The sequence below is a fragment of the Lissotriton vulgaris genome, chromosome 9 (assembly GCF_964263255.1).
Source record: "Lissotriton vulgaris chromosome 9, aLisVul1.2, whole genome shotgun sequence".
NCBI lineage: Eukaryota > Metazoa > Chordata > Amphibia > Caudata > Salamandridae > Lissotriton > Lissotriton vulgaris.
The window spans coordinates 1039710550-1039732334 of record NC_141697.1 but is presented as its reverse complement, the minus strand read 5'-3'; the positions used below and the strand labels follow the sequence as shown (position 1 = coordinate 1039732334).

General features: G+C 43.6%; 1 protein-coding gene across 2 annotated transcripts in view; it reads left to right on the top strand.

Annotated features, from left to right (window-relative positions):
* ATG7 (autophagy related 7) overlaps positions 1 to 8551 on the top strand; it is a 1270091-nt gene extending 1261540 nt beyond the window's left edge. For both annotated transcript variants that reach the window (XM_086938958.1, XM_086938957.1), the window contains exon 21: positions 8234 to 8551. In XM_086938958.1, coding sequence (XP_086795084.1) covers positions 8234 to 8266 — 33 coding nt within the window. In that variant the 3' untranslated portion in view covers positions 8267 to 8551. The remainder of the gene's footprint in view (positions 1 to 8233) is intronic.
* Positions 8552 to 21785: the final 13234 nt, after the last annotated feature.

Sequence of the window (21785 nt, the reverse complement as noted above, 5' to 3'; positions counted from 1 at the left end):
CCATGAAATTAAAAGAACATTTTGAAGAAGTAGGAGAAGGCCGTTGATGGCTGGTGAATTTGTTATTGGTTGGCGCATGGCCCTCAAGCAAACTCTGGGTAGATATTAGGGTCTTTGCAGGTGCAATTCTGTGGCAAACGTCAACTTAACACCAAGGCAGGATACAAAAGGACTAAACCTAGGGTGCCCGCCATATAAAATGTGGCTAACCTCTCCAATGTTCTCTTCAATCCCCTGTGTCCAACTCTTCGCAACACCCTTAAAGCCCCCTCCACTTGCCTTTGCACAGCTCAGTCTCTTTTGTTTCTACCCAGGGCCAAATGTACCACTCCTTATAATCATCTCTATCCCCGGTAAGGCATAGACACTTTACAGAGGCAAGATCAACATTCTTCAAGCAAGCTTTGCTTGGCACAGGTCAAAGCCACTCAAAATGACTTATTGTGTACCTGCTTGAATTCTCTCTCTTTCAAAAATAAGCTGTTACCATTGCAGCTTTTCTCTGCTCTCAACCTTTTCTCCTGCTCTGATAATTGGGAGGACAAAAGGAAACACAAGGAGTTGTGAACCTGATGACTGGGGTAACTTTGGAGAGCTTGGAGGAGGAGGGCAGGGGGGATGTGAATGGGAAAAGCAGAGCATAGGGGGGACAGCAACACAACAAACATTGTAATGGAGTGCTGAAAATAAATGGAAAACTCAGTTCACTGAATACAGACAACATCAGCAGTGGAGAGATACAAGGCACCCAGCCCGGCCTAAATGCTCCTGGCTGGAATAAAACGAAAAATTGGGAGCAAAGCCATTGAACAAGGAACAGGGACGTGAGATAGACAACAAAGCTAAGGGGGTGACTCAAAGCCTACTTTAAGTCTATGTACTTTGTTTGAAACATTAGATCTCCAACATATAGATAGCTAACTGTAGCCAAGCCGTAAGGAAGGACTTGTTGACTCCAGTTGGGTGATTGGGTCTAGTCTAGTCTAGTCTGGTAATTTGTATTGCGCAAAACATATCACGTCCTGTGAGGGAGTCTCATGGCGCATGCGGACAGTCCCGGAGTAAAAAGGAGAGAGATCTTACGAAAAGGCAGAGACCTAGCTGAAGAGCCATGTTTTCAACAATCTTCGGAAACTCATGTGCTCGGTCGTTGCACGAATATTCAGAGGAAGTTTGTTCCATAGGAGAGGTGCCATATGTGAGAAAGCACGTCCCCCATTCCTGACTGTTTGTATTCTAGATGGCATAAGTTGGAACTTATAGCTAGATCTCAGTTCTCGTCCGGGCTGGTACCAAGTCAATTTTTGGTTCCAGTATTTGGGTCCAGTGCCATGCATATGTTTGTGGACCAGACACATGGTTTTAAAAATGACTCTCTTCTTTATGGGCAGCCAGTGTAGATTTTTCAGGCTAGGAAGGGAGGGGGATCGTTTTGGGAGTCCTAAAATCAGACGAGCAGCAGTGTTCTGAACAACTTGCAGTCTCTTTATGTGGCATTCATTTATGGCAAGCAGAATGGAGTTGCAGTAATCTAGCCTATTTATAATAAGGCCCTGAACTAGAACTTTGCGTTCTAGTCTAGGATAGGTTGAGCTATTGCTTCTAACTGAGTACGGGTTAAGCGCCAGGATGCCCTTTGTGGTGACAGGTTGCGCTCTACAAGTATGCCACAATACAATACAATTCTTTTGGTATCCATTTAAAAGCTCTGCGGAGACTTCGCATGATTCCAAAACAGGTTCCAACAGTGTGGTTCACATGGTCCTTCATGGATAATTTATTATCCATGTGGATTCCAAGGTTGCGGACAGATTCTTTTGGGACAGGACATTCCCCCATTTCCGGGGGCCACCAGTCCTGAGACCAGTGTACACTGGCTTGACCGAAAGTCATTATTTCAGACTTTGCGCCGTTTAGTTGTAAATGGTTTAGACTCATCCAGTTTTTAACCTCTATTAAGCACTTTTTAAAGCGTTTTTTGGTGTCATTAATATCATGTTCAAGGGTAACAAGTATTTGCGTGTCATCAGCATATGATAACACGTCAAATCCATGTGCCCTAATGAGATTGGCCAGGGGGGCCATATAAACATTAAAAAGTGAGGGGCTGAGAATAGAGCCTTGTGGCACACCCCTTGTAACTGGCCGTGTGCTGGCTAAGGTTTCATCTAATTGCAGTGTGGTGGTTCGGTTTGACAGATAGCTAATGAACCACTTTAAGACCTGCCCTTTGACACCATACTCCCACAGTCGTCTGATTAGGATATGGTGGGAGATGGTGTCAAAGGCAGCTGATAAGTCTAAAAGTACCAGAATGCATGATTGGCGCTTGTCAAGGGCACCTCTGATGTTATCCGTCACCTCTATCAGGGCTGTCTCCGTACTATGTGCCGCACGGAAACCTGACTGTGAGGTGTCAAGTAGATTGTTCTTCTCGAGATAGCTTCTCAGCTGCTCATTTACAAATGCCTCCAGCACCTTCCCCGAGAAGGGTGGCAGGGTTATTTGTGTGCGTTTGGTTTTGTGTGTTTATTAGCTTGCATGTTGTGTGTTTTCTGTGTGTTGTTAGAAATTGAGTTCCTGGTTGACGGATGGTTGCTGGAGGAAACCCTGGTCAAGCAGAAGCCACAATCCTAGTCAGGGTAAGACACCAGCAATTCCCAAATTAACCTGTGCTCAGCCCCTGGTAGCTTGGCACAGAGCAGTCAAGCTTAACTTGAAAGCAATCCATAAAGTATTTGTGCAACACTTCAAACAGTAAAGACAGTGAAAACAACATACAAAAATATCCCACACCAGTTTAGAAAAATGGAGAATAGTTTAATAAATAAAACAAGACCAAATCTAAATCTAATCAGTAGAATCAGAGATATTGCTTTTTAAAAGAATAGGTGAAAATAGCGCCAACAAGCACTAAGCGCCAGGAAGGGACATCTGGTCGCACTGGACCCCGAGAAAGTCAAAAGTTCAGGCCGACTGCAATGGGGTGCGGGCTGGCTACAGAGACTAGATTGGGCCTGTTGAGGAAAAGTTCCATGGTCTTTGTCGCCGATACGCTGGTCCTGGCGGCACAACAGCGTCGATGTGTCGGCTTTGGTGCGATGCGGAATTTCAGCTTCGACATTGATGCTGCAGTCAAGGTAGATGCAAGGACTTCACTTGAAGAGCATTGCACAGTGGTGGTTCTGAAGGCAGACCAGAGGGTCAGATGCAGCAATGCTTCAGTTCTGGTCCGGGTAACAGGGGGGATGCACCAGTTCCCATCTATGCAGTGTTGAAGATGCATCGTTGCTGACCTCACAACAATGGCGATGCACCAGCTCCATCTCTGCAACAGTAATGGGCTGGGCAAGCACCTTAAGCTTACTACCAAGGATCCGGGACTGGGGTGGCTCCACTTGGCAGAGTAGACTCTCAGATGGCACACTTTAGGTACAGACTTAGGATAGTTGGAACTCTTTTATGTCCCCCGAGATTTCAGATCAGGAGGCAAGACAGAAAGCCCCTGGAGTCACTCTGGGTTCAAGTGATGCAGGTCCAGTCCTTCTCAACCAGAACACAAAGGCAGCAGTACAGCACAGCAGCAAAGCAGTTCTTCCAGAGCATCAGTCCCGCAGAGTGGCGTCCTTCAGCAGCACAGAAGTACTTTTTCCTGGCAGAGTCTTCACAGGTCCATAAGGGTACTGAAGTGGTAGGGTGGGTCTAAGGTCCAGTTCTTATACCCAGTAGTGCCTTTAAAGTGGGGGAGACTTCAAAGAAAGGTCTTTGAAGTGCGTAAAGGCCTTCCCTTCCTACCCTAAGTCCAAACTCACTGCAGGGGGTTATGCAACCCTTTGTGTGGGGATGGGACACAGCCTATTCAGGTGTAAGTGTGAGGCTGCTCCCAGCTTCTCCCTCCCATCCTCCTCCTTCAACTCACATCTAAGCTCCCATTGTGTGTGGCTGTCTAGAGAGAATGTGCAAAGCCAAGCTGTCACCTTCCCCAGACATGTATTGGAGATAGCCTGCAGGCACACAGGGCTAAGAGCAGGAAAATGCCAACTTTCTAAAAGTGCAATTTTCAAACTTGTAATGATAAATTCGACCTAACCATTAAAGAGGATTTTCATTACACTTCCATAGGTACTAAACATGACAGACCTACCTCTTCCCAGTTAGGAATTACAGTTTATTAAATGTAATAGGAAATCCCAAGTGTTAACCTATTACTGTGTGGCAGGTGGATTTTACATTGTAATGTATTGTAATTGAATTTATAAAGCAGTTAATACCCTTGAGGAATTAAATGGGCAGCATGCTGCTCTCAGACCCAAGATGTGTGTTTTTTGTTTTTTTCCTCAGTGGTTCTTGATGGTTATTGTTGTTAGTTTTGTGTGCTTAACAAAACCATTACTTGCATGTACTGTAGTTTCTGTGTGGTAGATTAAATTCATAGGAGTTAGGTGTGACCTTTATTGAAAAAGCGGGTATGTGAATTCACGCATATGATTGTTGGTATTTATAGGTAAGCAGCTGATTAGTTATTAGGTTGTAGGGATATGACTTCTGAAGGAGATGTTGGGATCTATGAAATCAGGTGCTGGCAATTTGCTGAAATACAATAATAGGGATTAAGGAAGACATGAATTTGACTTAGAGTAACCTGTGCTCAGAGGGAGGAGGCATGCATAGAATAAGAAATAAGTAAATGGTCAATTCAAAAGAAAAGGACAGGCAACAATTTTAAGTTTTAAGTTAAAATATAGCGCTGTCCTTCTCATCTCCCCACATGAAATACATTTGACATCCTTTTTGAAACTGACTTCTGCTGCCGCTATCTACTCTCCATTGTACCATTTCCTCTTTACTACCCCGTGCTTATCCGCATGCCTTCCTGTTCTGTAAATAACCTATCCCACTAGAATACAATTTCCTAGCCATTTACTAATCCTCAGTTCACTTAAATAAATAATTAGGATATTCACTAAAAACCTCCACCTGCATTGATTTCTTGGAACCACCTTTGAAAACAATTTATAATTGAATTAAACACCTACTACCTTCTCCTAAATAACCAATACATATTGAAGTAATGGCACCAACCAGAGCAAAAGACTAAAAAAGTTTAAATACTACACCCTATGTTTATACTAATAAAAAATAACAGACTAACCACTATGTATGTATGAATGTAAATCTTATTGTTGAATTATTTAAAATTGTTAGATTACAAGACCGTTAGCACAATAGGTGAAAACAATCATTGTTTCAAAGCTTTGTAAATTCTTTATCAGCATTCTATATTTAAACGCTTTTTACTAAGGTAAAATTCTAAACCAAGCTTTCATGTTTAATTTTGTGAAAGTTATCTTTAGAAACTTTGCAAAACGAGATAACTCTGAGACAACCGCTGTGTTCAAAAAGTATCTCAGAAATAACCAATAACCTTGGGCACAAGAGTAATGTGTTACTCCCAGTAAGTGCTTTACCAATTCAGATACAATACAATACCACAGTCCTTCCAGTGTTACCGTGTGGTAAAGTACTCCCAATACAACCAGGTGTAAGGCTGGAATTTTACCTGGGCCTAAATGCACAAACTTTTTTATTGTATTCGTATTGTCTTAAAAAGGAACACACACACCCATCAAAAAGTGCACTATTGTATACGGATGGGAGATTATTACTTTTATTCCAGTTTGCACTTGGTCATGTGCGACTACCCTGCTCCAGGGATGAAACCTGTCGACAGGGCCGGCTCTAAGGCGGTGCAACTGGTGCCACCGCATGGGGCGCTGACTTAAGGAAGGTGCCTTATTTTGAAATATTTGATGGATTTAAAAGCACCTGCAGCAGCGTTCCTCGCCTCCAGCAATTTTAAGGCAATAATAACAATTTCACGATATCTCTGGTGATTAATGGAGCTGTTGTACAGAGGAGAGTTTTGGCTAGTGGAACTTTTGATTCAAAGTAGCACAGAGGGTTAAATCGCCTGCTACAAAAAGCGTATACCATGCACATTGCAGAACTGCATATCAAAATAGTTCAGTGGGTTACCACTTTTGTCACAGAGACATTTTTAATACTTCCGGTTTATAGGATAGAATCCTAGAATGGCACAGTGAACTATTAGGTGTCATCTAAGAGCTGCATGCAAACTGCAACGTATAGATTAGAGCTCTATGATTTTTCCCTAGTCTTTTATTATCCTAATGTTGTAAAAATCATTTCTTATTAGTAAAGGCAACCACTGTGGCACCTTTTAATTTCTTAGCTTACGCTTCTCCAGACCAAGCACTCTTAAACTATACTACCGACCAGGATGGATGACTTGACTCCTAGTCTTGTAATCTTCTGTCTTATGTATCATTTCACATTTATATAATGGCTTGTACTTCACAGGGTCGCTGCAAGCTTTGAAATGATATCATATCAGAAATATGCCTTGAGTCGACAGAAGACATGGGAAGGGGAATCTAAGGGAAAACCGTAAACTACTTGAAAGGGAATGGCTGGAAAAACAGGAAGTGCCTTGCAGCGGAGCTGCACACTGGAGAGCAAGAATACTAGAACGCTGACCTTTGTCGGCCTCAAGAGAGCTGTCTCACAAAGAAGTTTGGTGGATGAAATGGAGTAGTTGGGCCTTGGGAACACTGATTAGAGCAAACACATGCGGAACAACAAGAAATAGTGCGCGACAGCCAATAGAAATGGAGGAAAAGTAAGTGGCAAGCACATAAATCAATAAAAAATACCCCTTTTAAGATTTATATTAAACTCAATAGATTTCACAAGCACAGCGCAAGGTCTGTGCATGCGAAACCTAAAAATACTTAGAAAGGTGAGGGACTATGTAGCCCCAAAACCAAATGCACAGCTTCGTGCCGCTAGTGTAGCCTGCACCTCTAATTTAAACAAGTAATAACTTTTATCCGTAGTATTCCAAATTTTAACCATATTTAAACTCTTGTAAGTCCCACTTTTTTTATCTCCGTTTCTTCCAGAGGTCCAACACTCGGGGTATGATGCCAATTTACAGGTTTCTTATATTCAAACTGTGCCCATCCAGGCCTTTTAGTAAGAATACGATTGAAGCAAAAAGATCATCGCAAGCAGTCTTTAATGTTTCATGTTAAAATACCCAATGCATTTCGGGCTGCCATGTGCCCTTCGTCGGGGGTTACTGCTTGACTGATAAAATAACGTCTCCTTCCCTCGTCATGATTGCTCAAAGAAAACGCGGTTTAAAAACAGGGTGTGCATTCCCTCATCTCACATAATTTTCAAACCTAAAAATACAACAGAGCTTTTAATGAAACAACCATGCATTAAATGTATTGCTGTTTTTTTCAAAGCTGGGAGTAATCCTCATTAAGTCATTTCCCAACCGGATAGTCGCAAGTCTCACTGCACTGAGGGCCCACACAAACAGAGCTGGCTTGGTAACTGGAGTGAGGACACAAACTTCCAACTCCCTTTTACTGGCAAGGTCACCTGACTTGGTCATCTTTGGTGGATTGCATAGACTGCAAGTGAGGGACAGGCATCTAGGAGAGGAGGATTCAATCTCACGAGCAACACTGTTGAGGAGTGTTGTCAGCCTTAGTATGTCGCCGTAGTGGACTACTGATTTCAAAATATTGGTATTTCCTTGTATGACATAGCATTAATGTTCACATATTTAGATCTTACACATTGATTCTTATCAGTAAAGATATCTTTATTTTAAGTGCATTATTTGATATGTTAAACCAAATGGGTTCGTTAGCAGACCTCCCAAATCACATATTGCCACCACGTGTGGAAAGATATCAGCACATTTCTCACGGTAAGCTAGTGGAGCTGTGATGACACACTGAGTATAACTTGAGCTGGAAACCACTTCATATAGTAGATTTCCAGCTTACATTTGAATGCTCTGCTCTTTTTAGGTATTTTGAAAACTGCCTTGGATAGGCGGTGACCTTAGAAGCCTTTAATCTGTTGTTTAGATAGGGGCAGGAGTGGCATGGCCAGGTCCTCCCCCCCGGCTTTCCCTTGCCTGGACCCGCATCCTCCATTGTCCTTCCATGGCTGTGAGGGTCTTTGGACCCCACACCACCCCCTACAAAATCCGCCTCCCCACTCACAGGGTGAATATGCTTTCGAAATTGGCAGATCTACTTTTGGTGCACTAAGTGAAAGGTAAATGTGTTATGAGTTTGCACACATGCCCTTTGATGAAGTTTAATCTTTACATATTCTTTTTTTCCAGATCTGGGATATGAGTGATGAAGAAACTGTCTGAAATCCAGGGACAGAAAATCCATGATCCCCGCCGCTTTTTCGATTCCTGCAATTTTGCCTGTTAATAAATATTAAGAATTTGTGACGTATTCCAATTCTAAGCAATATAATGGACATGTTCTTATTGCCTGCAGCATTATTGTTCCGCAGTATGTGTTCGTTTTTTTAACCTACCCATCCCATGTTCCTGACTCAGTATGTATTGGAAATGTAATTACAGCTATACCAGAGTAACTATTTTATATTCCAAAATAATGCAGAGTTGAAGTAAAATATATTGTATGAATATTTTGTTTATTGTCAATTATCTACTGTATATGTTTATGTGTCTAGGAAAGTTGTAGTGCTGTGTGGTGCTGATTCACAGAAGGTTTTTGACCTGGCTGCTTGGGGAAACCTAGCATAAATGGAAGATAAGTTAAGCTATTAATAGAAAACAACAAAAACAGAGACGAAATGATCCTGGCAACACAAAATACAAAACGTGCCAATGCAAATTACAACAGATGGAGAAAATGATACGCATGGCAAGTTTGCTTATATTTGCATATTTTTTGAGTGTGAGAAAAAAAATGCCCTTGAATACTTGGGTAACAGTCCAGAAACCTGAAACCACTGTTGTGTGATAAGGCACTTATGATAAACTTGAGTCCATGAACGATTTTCCTTTTATGGCGAAGGGAGAACTAAATATTATCCCAGTCACTCTGGAATCAACCTGGGCTTTCTAAAAGGAAAAAATACAGAAATGTTTATTACGATTATCTGAATAGTTCCTTAATATCCCCTTTGTTAGGTCTGGCTTCACATCACAGCAGTCTGCATAACGCATTATTATGAATGTTTTAAAAAATACTACAGTGGGCTGTTTCTCCAGTCAGAGGAGTCTACTCTCTCGCCACACCCTATTGGCGCCTTCAAGGGACTTTTTGCATTACACATATGAAGGACTATTTTACATCTAAAAAATGTATTCAATCATCACACACTCAGTTATTTGTCTCAAATATGCATTGTATACCGAAAAACTATACTTTTTGTATTTCTTTTTACTACAATTGACTGTAATATTTTGTCAGTACCTTGAAGCAAGCCTGATCTTTAGGTGGCCACCTTATTGCTTTATTTGTTTTCATACAGGTGTGTTTATTTGAGGTTATTGCCACCACAACAACTTCCACAGCTATAATTATTATTACTCCCTCTGCCATAGACATTACTACCATTACCACCATCACCACCACCACCACCATCATAACATGTCCATCAACATACCTACCTCTATCACCACCACTTTTATCAACATTTCCAGCACTGCAAGTACCATCACTACCACCACATTGCTACTACAACCATTATTACCACTGCCACCAACTTTACCACCTCCGTCACACCAGAACTACTACCACCCTTATCACTGCCATGATTACCTCCACCACATATACCACCATCATTACCACCCTCAGAACCAGTAGATTTTACTTCAATGAGGTAACACATGCAAATATAGACATAAACAAATGCTGTTTGCATGTATTAGCTCACTAAAGCAGGTCCTATTGGCAGTGGCAGCTGAACAATCACGTTCTTTCTAGATCTAGCAAATACTCAATTATTGTGTGTATATATATATATATATATATATATATATGTGTGTGTGTGTGTGTGTATGTATGTATGTATGTAGCTTAGGGTGCCAGTTGTCAAAACCAAAGTAACCACTTCACAAGGGATATTACTCTCCCGCCTATATTCCTTTTGCATTACTTACATTTAAGTATGACTGTCATTGGTATCTTGTTGTCCTCGAAAACAAAATCCCTCTAAATATGTTTAATTATTATTTTAGTAGCCTTCTTCAATATGCCTTTGGTTTCCTGCAGCCTACATGATAGGAAAGGCACCTCTTCCCCTTTGGTCTGCTCCAAAATGGACTTCTATAGCCCTGTGGAATAACAATACAACTACACCATAAATCAAAGGGGAGTTGCTTATTTACCAGTAGCTTGGCATGTAGGATACTGTCAGATGTTACCTAAAGAACTGCAGTATGCCCCAGAGAGGTGCAGAATGTCCTGAATTGTCCTTCCAAGTTGGTGTCTGCAAAGGAGCAGATATGAGCATATATACACATGCCATGCTATCACCGTGTTTTCCTCCAATCTTTCCCTATCTTTCTTATTTTTTTTATCACTAGCTAGCCTTGCTTTTCCATCTGGTTCGTGGTCCTTTATTGGTCCCTCTACCCTTAGGCGACATAATCTGGTAATTTGCTTTCTCCCATCATTTATGTGCTGATGGCATACACATATTCTCTTTCCCAACTTTCACCACTGACTTCCATACCATAGTCTCAGACTGACTCACATCTCTAAGTAACTGGACTTCTTTATTCTAAACTCCATCAAGAGAGCAGTTATTTACCCCCTTCTAAATCAGAGCTCTGAAATCAGCCGATCCCTGTCAGTTTTCATCCTGGTGATATCTTCTTGCACCATCAGGCAGAAATCTTGGTGTATAGTTTAACCCGCCAATGACCCTGGAATCCCTTCCATAACTATTACTGACAGATACCAACTGCTTAATTTTCTCAAAATCTATCCATATAGTCCCTTTCATTTAGCCAAAACTTTACTTTGCACGCTTGTTTTGAGCATGCTGGGTCACTGCCTTTTAGCTGATATTCCTCAATACTAATTCTCTCTATTGAACTAAGTACTAAAGTGCTCTACCAGAACCTTATCAGAGGCGCACTCCTAAATCCCGCTGCCATCTTCAAATTGACTTGTTATCTGAAAAACAGTACAACCTACAAACTGTGAATTCAATTTATGAAAGCCTGCACAGCTTCTCGATTACTCTCACTCTAAAGTCTAGAACAGTGCTACTGGAATCTACTCCCTATGAAGTTGTGCTCCATCACCTAGCCTCTCGCTTTGAAAATTGCTATCAAATTTGCTTTGAAGACTGATTGCTTCCTATGGTTGGAAGTGCAAAATTACTTTGAAGACTGATTTCTTCCTATGATTGATTGCTTCCTATGGTCAGAACTAATTCTTACGTACTCTCTCTTGCACTAATGTTCCTTCTCATTATCCACTACTGCAGTGTCCTTCAAACTATGGGGCTTGCCTCACTCCCATCCAAACACCTGAGGATATGAGCCGCTCTGTGAAGGGGCCCCTGCCAATATGGGGGGCATTTGTATGTGTCCATGGACAGCCTGGGTAAAATTGCATCCATGAAGTGTTTCAGAAAATCCAGCCTCAGAGAAGGGATTTTGCATGTTTTATTTGAAGTCGCAGTATTCTTTGTAGGTCTCAACTGCACAGCACTTGCGCTGTGCTGCGAGACATGTTGTGTACAACTCAGTGGGTTTATAACCTGACCACAGTGTACCATTAGTGTTTTTGTTGTCCCTCTTATTTGCTGTCTTTCGATTGATTAGCTCCCAAAGGCTTCTCTTCCTTACTGGTGTTAGCTCCTTCCTGGAGCATAGACCAAGTACATGTGTTCTTGCTTGTCTTTGTTCTTCCTCGTCTTTTTGCAATGCACTATTTCTTTATTTTATAAATGGTTTCTTATTATTCCTGGACGCACAATGTGCTTTCCTACTTTTAACACAGGCATACAACTTCTTATTTGTTACTTTCTCCATATCTTTATCAACACTTTAGTTACTTACACCCACAACTGTACTACTTTATGCCACTCTACGCTACTCTACTCTGAGTTACTCCTCTCTACGCCACTCTACACCACTCCACTCTAACCTATTCCACTCCACACAATGCCTCTCACGGCACTCTATGCCACACCACTATATGTCACGCCACTCTACTCCACTTCATCCCGCTCTATGCCGCTTTGCCCCATTCTTTTCTACTGTGCAATTCTATTATTTGCCACTTTATTCTACACCACTCCATTTGACTCTACGCCACACTACTCTGTGCCATTCCATTGTGTGCCACACCACACTACACTACACCACTCCTTTCTATTTTATTCTAGGCCATTCTACCCTTAGGCCACAACACATCATGCTACTCTTTGCCACTCCATCCTGGGCTATAGTTCTCTCCTCTCTACTACTCTGCTCTATGCCACACAGTTAACTTTTAGCCATGCTGCTGTACAACGTGGCTTAAAGACATTGGCAAAGCCAATAGCTCTCCCATAGGTGAGACCTATTGGCTTTGCCAATGCTTGTTTATACTGGGAGGCCAAATTTGAAGTTACTACAGAGAGCACAACTTGTGACAGGCTTGATAGAAAGAGAAGTTCTGCTGCCCCACCGATCAAATAGGCCCTTGATATGCCTTGTGCCACCTTCTTCTTAAAAGGGTCTGTGTTTTCCTGCTTGACTCTAGGAGCGTACACCACCATTTCAGAGCAAACTCTGTAACACTGGTTTCCTTATCCCGTGTCTCAGCGCTATTCCAGCTTCAATCTGAAAACCCATAGAGTAGGCAAAGCAGATTGGCTGGCCCTAGCCAGGGATCTGGTGTGCGCAAGACCTCCTCTAAATGATGGTGTTTCTTGTGGAACTACCACATAATGGAAAGTGCACGTTTGGACGTCTTTCCTGAAAGGACCTAGAGCAGCATGACCAGTGAAAACCAACACATCAAGCGGACAAACAATATTTAGTACATGATGTAGAACAGACTTTCAGTGAGAATAGTTTCCCCTGTGTAGCTCCTTTTTCCAGAGGGCACCTGTGAACTCCTGTCAACCTGTGAACCAGCGTCCTTTGTTTCACTTTCTGAGTATCTTTGATTTTAACCGTCTAATTCTGTCCCTGTCTAACGCACTGTGGTTTGGCTGAACCTGCTAAGTGCAGCCGATTGTGTTGCTCTGCACACACGAGTTGCCTAACAAAAATGAATGTCCCCTTGTGTAACGCAACTGGTGCTCATGTAAAGCGCTCTGATACCCGATAACTTCGGGTCAAGTTCGTGCTATATAAAACTCTAGAAAAAAAAAGTTGGTTCTGAGGAAAATTCTCTTTTCTGCCATTTTCTTCCTCCTGCACCTCAATATGTAAAGAGAATCGCCCTTAATGTGGTCATACCATATTAGAATCTGCTAAGGTTACTATTATACAATATGCCTCATACTTAATATTGACATTTTATGTCTGAGAGGAAAAAATGCTCAGAAGCCCAAAAGATTGTGAACACTTCCACAGCAGTAATCGTCTTCTCATTTGCCTTCTCGCCAGAGGCACTGCGGCTGCGGTCCTTTGGGCAGAGAAGAGAGACGGCATGATGACAGTGCCCACATTTACTTCTGTCCGCAGACGTTTCTGATGCCGCACAAAAGCTGCCTTGGCAGGGGACATAAAATGATGCTCGCAGCAGGAAGTGGGCGATGCAGCATCGCCTCCTTCTTTATCCGGGAATGAGGCCAATAATTTAGAGTTCAACTGCACTACTATCCAAAATTTCCAACAGAATCACTCCGATAATATTTTATGTAACTAATCCATGCAGGGCCGGACTGGGAACCACAACCGTCCCTGGCAAAGTGCTCGGACGGCCCCCCCTCCCCACTGGGGGGCCAGGGGGGGGTGTTGGAGGTGCCCCCGAGCTATGCTGCAAAAACGGCCCTGTAACAAAAACGGCCTCCACCTGGGTGGCGCACCGGGGGATTGCCCGGTGCCCGCCATGGACCTTCCACTTCAGTTTTTTGGGGAACTGCTCCTATACCTATCAACAATAGCTTACAAGAGAAATAAAATAAACTTGGAAAACGTAACCCCTTCGCTGCCAGCCCCCTCCCCCTCTGTGCCACACTCTTTTTTGGCTATTTGGAGCAGCTGTCACTTAGGCCCCCATGCCTTTTTGTCCAAATAAGGTATCCATCCCAATTGTGCGTCCTTTTTTTTCAACATCCTGAGGATTCTAAACGTACCCAGGGTTTGTGGATTCCCTGCGGGGACCAAGAAATGGTTCATTTGTGTAGATCCTTCAAGGGGTTCCTATAGAAAGTAACAGTTGAAATAAAAAAATATTGAAATTGAGTTGAAAAAAACAGCTATGTGTGCCTACATTTTCAACTGTATCTTCTAACTATGCTAGATTGTTTAAAGCAATATTCCATTAAGTCCACAGGACCCTTCTGGTTGTGGGGATATATCTGGCTGGTCGGTTCACCAAGAACCGGAGGTACAAAGAGCCAATAACTGAGCTGCACCTTTCAATGGTTTTTCATTGTGTACCAGGTTTACAGCAATGTATTTGGTAATATATAAAGAGGGGGAAATAGGTATCAAAGAAACCTATGTTTTTCCGAAAAGGAAACAAGAAATGGAGTCTAGAAGCAGTGGTTATATGCACATCTCTGAAATTTTGGGTAGCCATACTAGCATGTGAGTTAGAGGGCATTTTTCAAAACGTCTTCCTTTTTACACACTGTTGTACATTTGGAAGGCAGAAATGCATAGAAAGACAACTGGTAATAACACTTCTTTTACTATTCTGCATTTCCCCAAGTCTCCCGATAAAAACAGTATCTCCCTTGTGTGAATAGGCCTAGTGCCAGCGACAGGAAATGGGTCAAAGCACAACATGGACACATGACATTTCTCTACTGAAAACTGACCCCTTTTTTGCTATGTGCCTAGCTGTGGATTTTGAGCCCTAGCTCAGCCAGCATCTAGAGAAGCCTAGCAAACCTGTATATTTTAAAAAACTAGACACCCAGGGAAATCCAGGATGGAGTCACTTGTGCAGCTCTCACCAGGTTATTTTATCCAAAATCCCTTGCAAACCTCAAAATTTGTTTTAAAAAAACACATTTTGCACACATTTCTGTGATGGAAAGTTCTCCAATCTGTGGGCAACCACAAACGTCCACCCACCAGCGTTACTTCAAGTCTCCCGATAAAAAAGGTACCTCACTCGTGGGGGAAGGCCTAGTTCCGCCGACAGGAAATGGCCCAAAACGCAACGTGAACACACCACATTTTTCCACAGAAAAAGGCCATTTTTTGCTATATGCCTAGCCGTTGATTTTGGGCCCGAGCTCAGTTGGCACCTAGGGAAACCTAGCAAACCTGTACCTTTTTGAAAACTAGACACCCAGGGGAATCCAGGATAGTGATTTATATGGCTCTCACTAGGTTCTTTTACCCAGAATCCCTTGCAAACCTCAAACTTTGTTGAAAAAAATAATGTTCCTCATATTTCTATGATGGAAAGTTCTGGAGTCCGCAGTAAGCCACAAACTTCCACCCACCCAGCATTCCCCTTTTGTTTCCCAATAGAAATGGTGCCTCACTTGTGTGGGTAGGCCTAGTGCTCGCGACTGGAAGCCGTCCAAAACACAACATAGAAAACGAACCATTTTTTGCAATGTGCCTACCATTGGATTTTGGGCCCTAGCTCAGGTGTCACATAGGGAAACTTAGCAAACCTATACATTTTTTTTAAACTAGACATCCAGGGGAATCCTGGATGGAGTGACTTGTGTGGCTCTCACCATGTTCTGTTCCCAGAATCCCTTCCCAACCTCAAACTTTGTAAAAACATAAAATCCAATTTTCCGCATATTTCTGTGATGGAATCTTAGGGGAGCCGCAAAATACCAACCACCCATCATTCTGCCATGTCTCCCGATACAAATGGTACCTCCCTTGAGTGGGTAGACCTAGTGCCCGTGACGGAAATGGCCCAAAATGTACAGTGGAGAGTTCAAAATTATCGATCACAAAAAGACATGGTTTTGTGAGGGAGTCACCTGCGCTTTTGGCCCCGGGCTTGGCACCCATCTAGGGAAACCTATCAAACCCAGCCATTTCTGAAAACTAGACCTATGGTGGAGTCCAGGGTGGAGTGGCTTGCTTGGGTCCCCAACGTTTTCTTACCCAGAATCCCCTGTGATCCTTAAATTTTGCTAAACAAATTACATTATCCTTCCTTTTTTGAGGGGAAAGTTGTGGGATCACTGGGCCGATACAAATTTCCTACCACCCATCGTTCCCCCGGATCTCCTGATAAAAATGGTACCTCACTTGTATGGGTTGGCCAAGTGACTGCAACAAGAATGGGCCCAAAACGTACTGTTGAGACATTAAAATTATCTATCACAAAACACCCTGCTTTTGAAAGGGGAATTTGCGCTTTTGATCCCTGGCTTGGCGGCCATCTAGGGAAACCTACCAAACCCATACATTTCTTAAAACTGGATCTCCAGGGGAGTCCAGGGAGGTGGGGCTTGCATGGATCCCCCAACGTTTTCTTACCCAGAATCCCCTGCAAACCTCAAATTTTCATTAAACAAATTGTCACATTTTCCTCACATTTCTGTTTAGGATCCCCATGCTACCACCCAGCGTTCCCCTTACGTCACCTGATAAAAATGATACATCACTTGTGCCAGTGTCAAATGCATGATCAACCTAAACACTTATATTAAAAAGAATATAGCACTTGGAGCTCGCTGTGCTATCCCCTCAATCTCTACTTTTTTTTGCCTTTCCTAGTCACAGGCCCTTGGGCCCACCCACACAAGTGAGGTATCATTTTAGTCTGGAGACTGGGGGAAACGCTGGGCGGTAGGAAATTTGCGCCTGCCTTATGATTCTACACAGTAATGTGAGAAAAAGGAAATGTTTTAGTTAAATTTGAGGTTTGCAGGGGATTCTGAGTAAGAAAAAGCTGGGGGACCCATGTATAGCCACACATCCTTGGACTCCGCCAGATGTCTAGTTTTTAGAACTATCTGAGTTTGGTAGGTTTTCCTAGATGGCAGCCGAATCCGGGACTAAAAACACAGATGGTCCCCTTGCAAAACCAGGTTGTTCTGTGATCGATCATTTTTGATGCATTTACAATATGTTTTGGGCTCTTCCCTGTCGTGGGCCCTTGGCCCACCCACACGAGTGAGGTAGCATTTTTATGGGGATACCTGGGAGAATGCTGGGTGGTAGGAAATTTGTGTGGGCTTGGTGATCTCACAACTTTCCCACACAGAAATGTGAGGAAAATGGGATTTTGTTTAGCTAAATTTGAGGTTTGCAGGGGATTCTGGGTAAGAAAACATAGTGGGATTCACGCTATCCACACCTCCCTGGACTCCCACAGGTGTCTAGTTTTCAGAACTGTCTGGGTTTGGTAGGTTTTCCTAGACGGCTGCCGAGACCTGGACCAAAAACGCAGATGACCCCCTTTCAAAACCAGGTCGTTTTGTGATCGATCAATTTTTATGCCTCTGCAATACGTTTTGGGCCCTTCCCTGTCACGGGCCCTTGGTCCACCCACATTAGTGAGGTAGCATTTTTATCAGGACACCTGGGTGAATGCTGGTGGTAGGAAATTGTGTGGGCTTGGTGATCCTACAAGTTTCCCACACAGAAATGTGAGGAAAATGGGTTTTTATTAGCAGAATTTGAGGTTTGCAGGGGATTCTAGGTGAGAAATGTTTGAGGGTTCCACACAAGGCACACCTCCATAAACTCCCCCAGTGTCTAATTTTCAGAACTGTCTAGGTTTGGTAGGTTTTCCTAGATGTCCGCTGAGTCCGGGACCAAAAACGCAGATGACCCCCCCCCCCCTTGCAAAACCAGGTTGTTTTGTGATCGATCATTTTTAATGCCTCTACAATATGTTTTGGGCCCTTGCCTATTGTGGTCCCTTGGCCTAAACACACAAGCGAAGTAGCATTTTTATCGGGAGACCTGGGGGAATGCTGGGTCATGGGAAATTTGTGTGGAACCGGGCATTCTACAACTTTTGCACACAGAAATTAGAGGAAAATGTGCCTTTTGTTTAGCTAAAATTGAGGCTTGCAGGGGATTCTGGGTAAAAAAAAACATTAAAATTATCTATCACAAAACACCCTGCTTTTGAAAGGGGAATTTGCGCTTTTGATCCCTGGCTTGGCGGCCATCTAGGGAAACCTACCAAACCCATACATTTCTTAAAACTGGATCTCCAGGGGAGTCCAGGGAGGTGGGGCTTGCATGGATCCCCCAACGTTTTCTTACCCAGAATCCCCTGCAAACCTCAAATTTTCATTAAACAAATTGTCACATTTTCCTCACATTTCTGTTTAGGATCACCATGCTACCACCCAGCGTTCCCCTTACGTCACCTGATAAAAATGATACATCACTTGTGCCAGTGTCAAATGCATGATCAACCTAAACACTTATATTAAAAAGAATATAGCACTTGGAGCTCGCTGTGCTATCCCCTCAATCTCTACTTGTTTTGCCTTTCCTAGTCACAGGCCCTTGGGCCCACCCACACAAGTGAGGTATCATTTTAGTCTGGAGACTGGGGGAAACGCTGGGCGGTAGGAAATTTGCGCCTGCCTTATGATTCTACACAGTAATGTGAGAAAAAGGAAATGTTTTAGTTAAATTTGAGGTTTGCAGGGGATTCTGAGTAAGAAAAAGCTGGGGGACCCATGTATAGCCACACATCCTTGGACTCCGCCAGATGTCTAGTTTTTAGAACTATCTGAGTTTGGTAGGTTTTCCTAGATGGCAGCCGAATCCGGGACTAAAAACACAGATGGTCCCCTTGCAAAACCAGGTTGTTCTGTGATCGATCATTTTTGATGCATTTACAATATGTTTTGGGCTCTTCCCTGTCGTGGGCCCTTGGCCCACCCACACGAGTGAGGTAGCATTTTTATGGGGATACCTGGGAGAATGCTGGGTGGTAGGAAATTTGTGTGGGCTTGGTGATCTCACAACTTTCCCACACAGAAATGTGAGGAAAATGGGATTTTGTTTAGCTAAATTTGAGGTTTGCAGGGGATTCTGGGTAAGAAAACATAGTGGGATTCACGCTATCCACACCTCCCTGGACTCCCACAGGTGTCTAGTTTTCAGAACTGTCTGGGTTTGGTAGGTTTTCCTAGACGGCTGCCGAGACCTGGACCAAAAACGCAGATGACCCCCTTTCAAAACCAGGTCGTTTTGTGATCGATCATTTTTTATGCCTCTGCAATACATTTTGGGCCCTTCCCTGTCACGGGCCCTTGGTCCACCCACATTAGTGAGGTAGCATTTTTATCAGGACACCTGGGTGAATGCTGGTGGTAGGAAATTGTGTGGGCTTGGTGATCCTACAAGTTTCCCACACAGAAATGTGAGGAAAATGTGTTTTTATTAGCAGAATTTGAGGTTTGCAGGGGATTCTAGGTGAGAAATGTTTGAGGGTTCCACACAAGGCACACCTCCATAAACTCCCCCAGTGTCTAATTTTCAGAACTGTCTAGGTTTGGTAGGTTTTCCTAGATGTCCGCTGAGTCCGGGACCAAAAACGCAGATGACCCCCCCCCTCCCCTTGCAAAACCAGGTTGTTTTGTGATCGATCATTTTTAATGCCTCTACAATATGTTTTGGGCCCTTGCCTATTGTGGCCCCTTGGCCTAAACACACAAGCGAGGTTGCATTTTTATCGGGAGACCTGGGGGAATGCTGGGTCATGGGAAATTTGTGTGGAACCGGGCATTCTACAACTTTTGCACACAGAAATTAGAGGAAAATGTGCCTTTTTTTTAGCTAAAATTGAGGCTTGCAGGGGATTCTGGGTAAAAAAAAACTTTTGGGGGATCCATGTAAGCCACACCTCCCTGGACTCCCCTGGATGTCAAGTTTTCTGAAAGGTCTAGGTTTGGTAGGTTTCTCTAGATGGCCGCAGAGGCCTGGACCAAAAACGCAGGTTCCCCCTTTTCAAAACAGGTTGTTTTGTGATAATTGGGGGCACCTGCATTATTGGTCCCAGCTCAGGGGCCATCAAGAGAAACCTACCATACCCAGACATTTCTGAAAACTAGACACCCGGGGTAGTCCATGGATGTGTGGCTTGCATGGATCTTTCAAAGTTTTCTTACCCAGAATCCCCTGCAAACCTAAATTTTGCTAAAAAGTCACATTTTCCTCACATTTCTGTGTGCCAAAGGATGTGAGATCACCACGCAGGCACATATTTCCCACCACCCAGCATTCCCCTCAGTATCTGGATAAAAATGATACCTCACTTGTGTGGGTACCCAAAGCAGAGTCAGCCTAATAACTTATTTTTTTAAACAGCCCTTTTGGACCCACTTTGGTTCCTCCTCAGTTTTTCATTTGATATGTTTTTAGATTCTTCTTTGGGCACCAGCACAAGCGAGTTATCATTTTTATCAGGAGACCGAGGAGAACACTGGGTGGTGGAAACATTTTGCTGGTGCGGTAATTCCACAACTTTCCCACACAGAAATGTGAGGAAAGTGTGACTTTTTAGCTAAATTGAAGGTTTGCAGGGGATTCTGGGTAATAAAACCCTGGAGGATTCAGATAAGCCACACCACCGGCCAAGTGCCATTCATGCACATCGCCAGTCAAACGCCATCCACACACATCGCCAGCCAGCGACAGAGCACACACACTGCCAGCCAAGCTAGGCAAGCGGTAGTCTACGAACACTGCTAGCCAATCATTGGTCCCCACACATGGCCAGCTAAGCACAAGTCCACACACACCACCAGCAAAATGTAGGTTCGCACACAGCCAAACAAAACACCAATACACGCAGACTATCAGCCGAACTCCAGTACACATACACATACACAGAAACTTTCACTGGTGTCTAGTAGCTGTCTGTCCTGGGGCCGATGAGCCTAAAATTATTGCTGATCTACCCCGGGGGGGGGTAAAAAAGTGGAGCGCCCTTGCCTAAGGGGCTGCTCCCTGACATGCCCATAAACATATATCTGGTGCCTAGGGGGGCATAAAGACTGGAGCAATTGTTTGGGCCAGGGTGGCATTGGCATTGGCCATTATGTGCAGCCCACACCTATCTTTTATTTTTTTTAAATCCTTGGTGTCTAGTGCGCTTTCTGCCCACTCGGGGGCAAGGCGGGGGTAATAACCCCATCTTCCCCCCTCTAGGCGGGTAGAAAGACTGTCCCTTTTTTGTTTAGGGGGTAGGGGCATTGATATGCTCATTGTGGGCAGCCCCCACCCCTACATATTTAACAAAAAAAATGACTGGTGCCTAGTGGGCTTTCTGTCCCCCACAAAGACTTCTGTTTTATAGTTGTGGGTGAGGGCATGGCCTTGCCCATTGTGGGCAGCCCCCATCCCTCTTTTATAATACAATTAAATCCCTGTTGTCTAGTGGGCTCTCTGCCCCCTGGAAGGCAGATCAGTGGCTACTGACCCATCTTCCCCCCAAGGGGTGCAGAAAGACTGAATATAGCCACATTATTATGGGAGGAGGAAAGACACTTGTCAAGGGGCTGCACACCCCTCCCTGGTATATAGTGGGAGGATCCCTACTTGGGGATCGCCCTCCTGCGGTGATCCACATACAGGGATTCACCGGGGGGGGGGCAGAAAGATTTCTGTTTTTATTATTGTGGGTGGGGGCATGGCCTTGCCTATTGTGGAAAGCCCTCATCCCTCTTTTATAATAAAAATGAAATCCCTGGTGTCTAGTGGGCCTTCTAGACTTTCCCTTTTGTGTTGGTGGTGGGGGCATTACCCTTTGTGAGCAGCGCCTACCACTCTA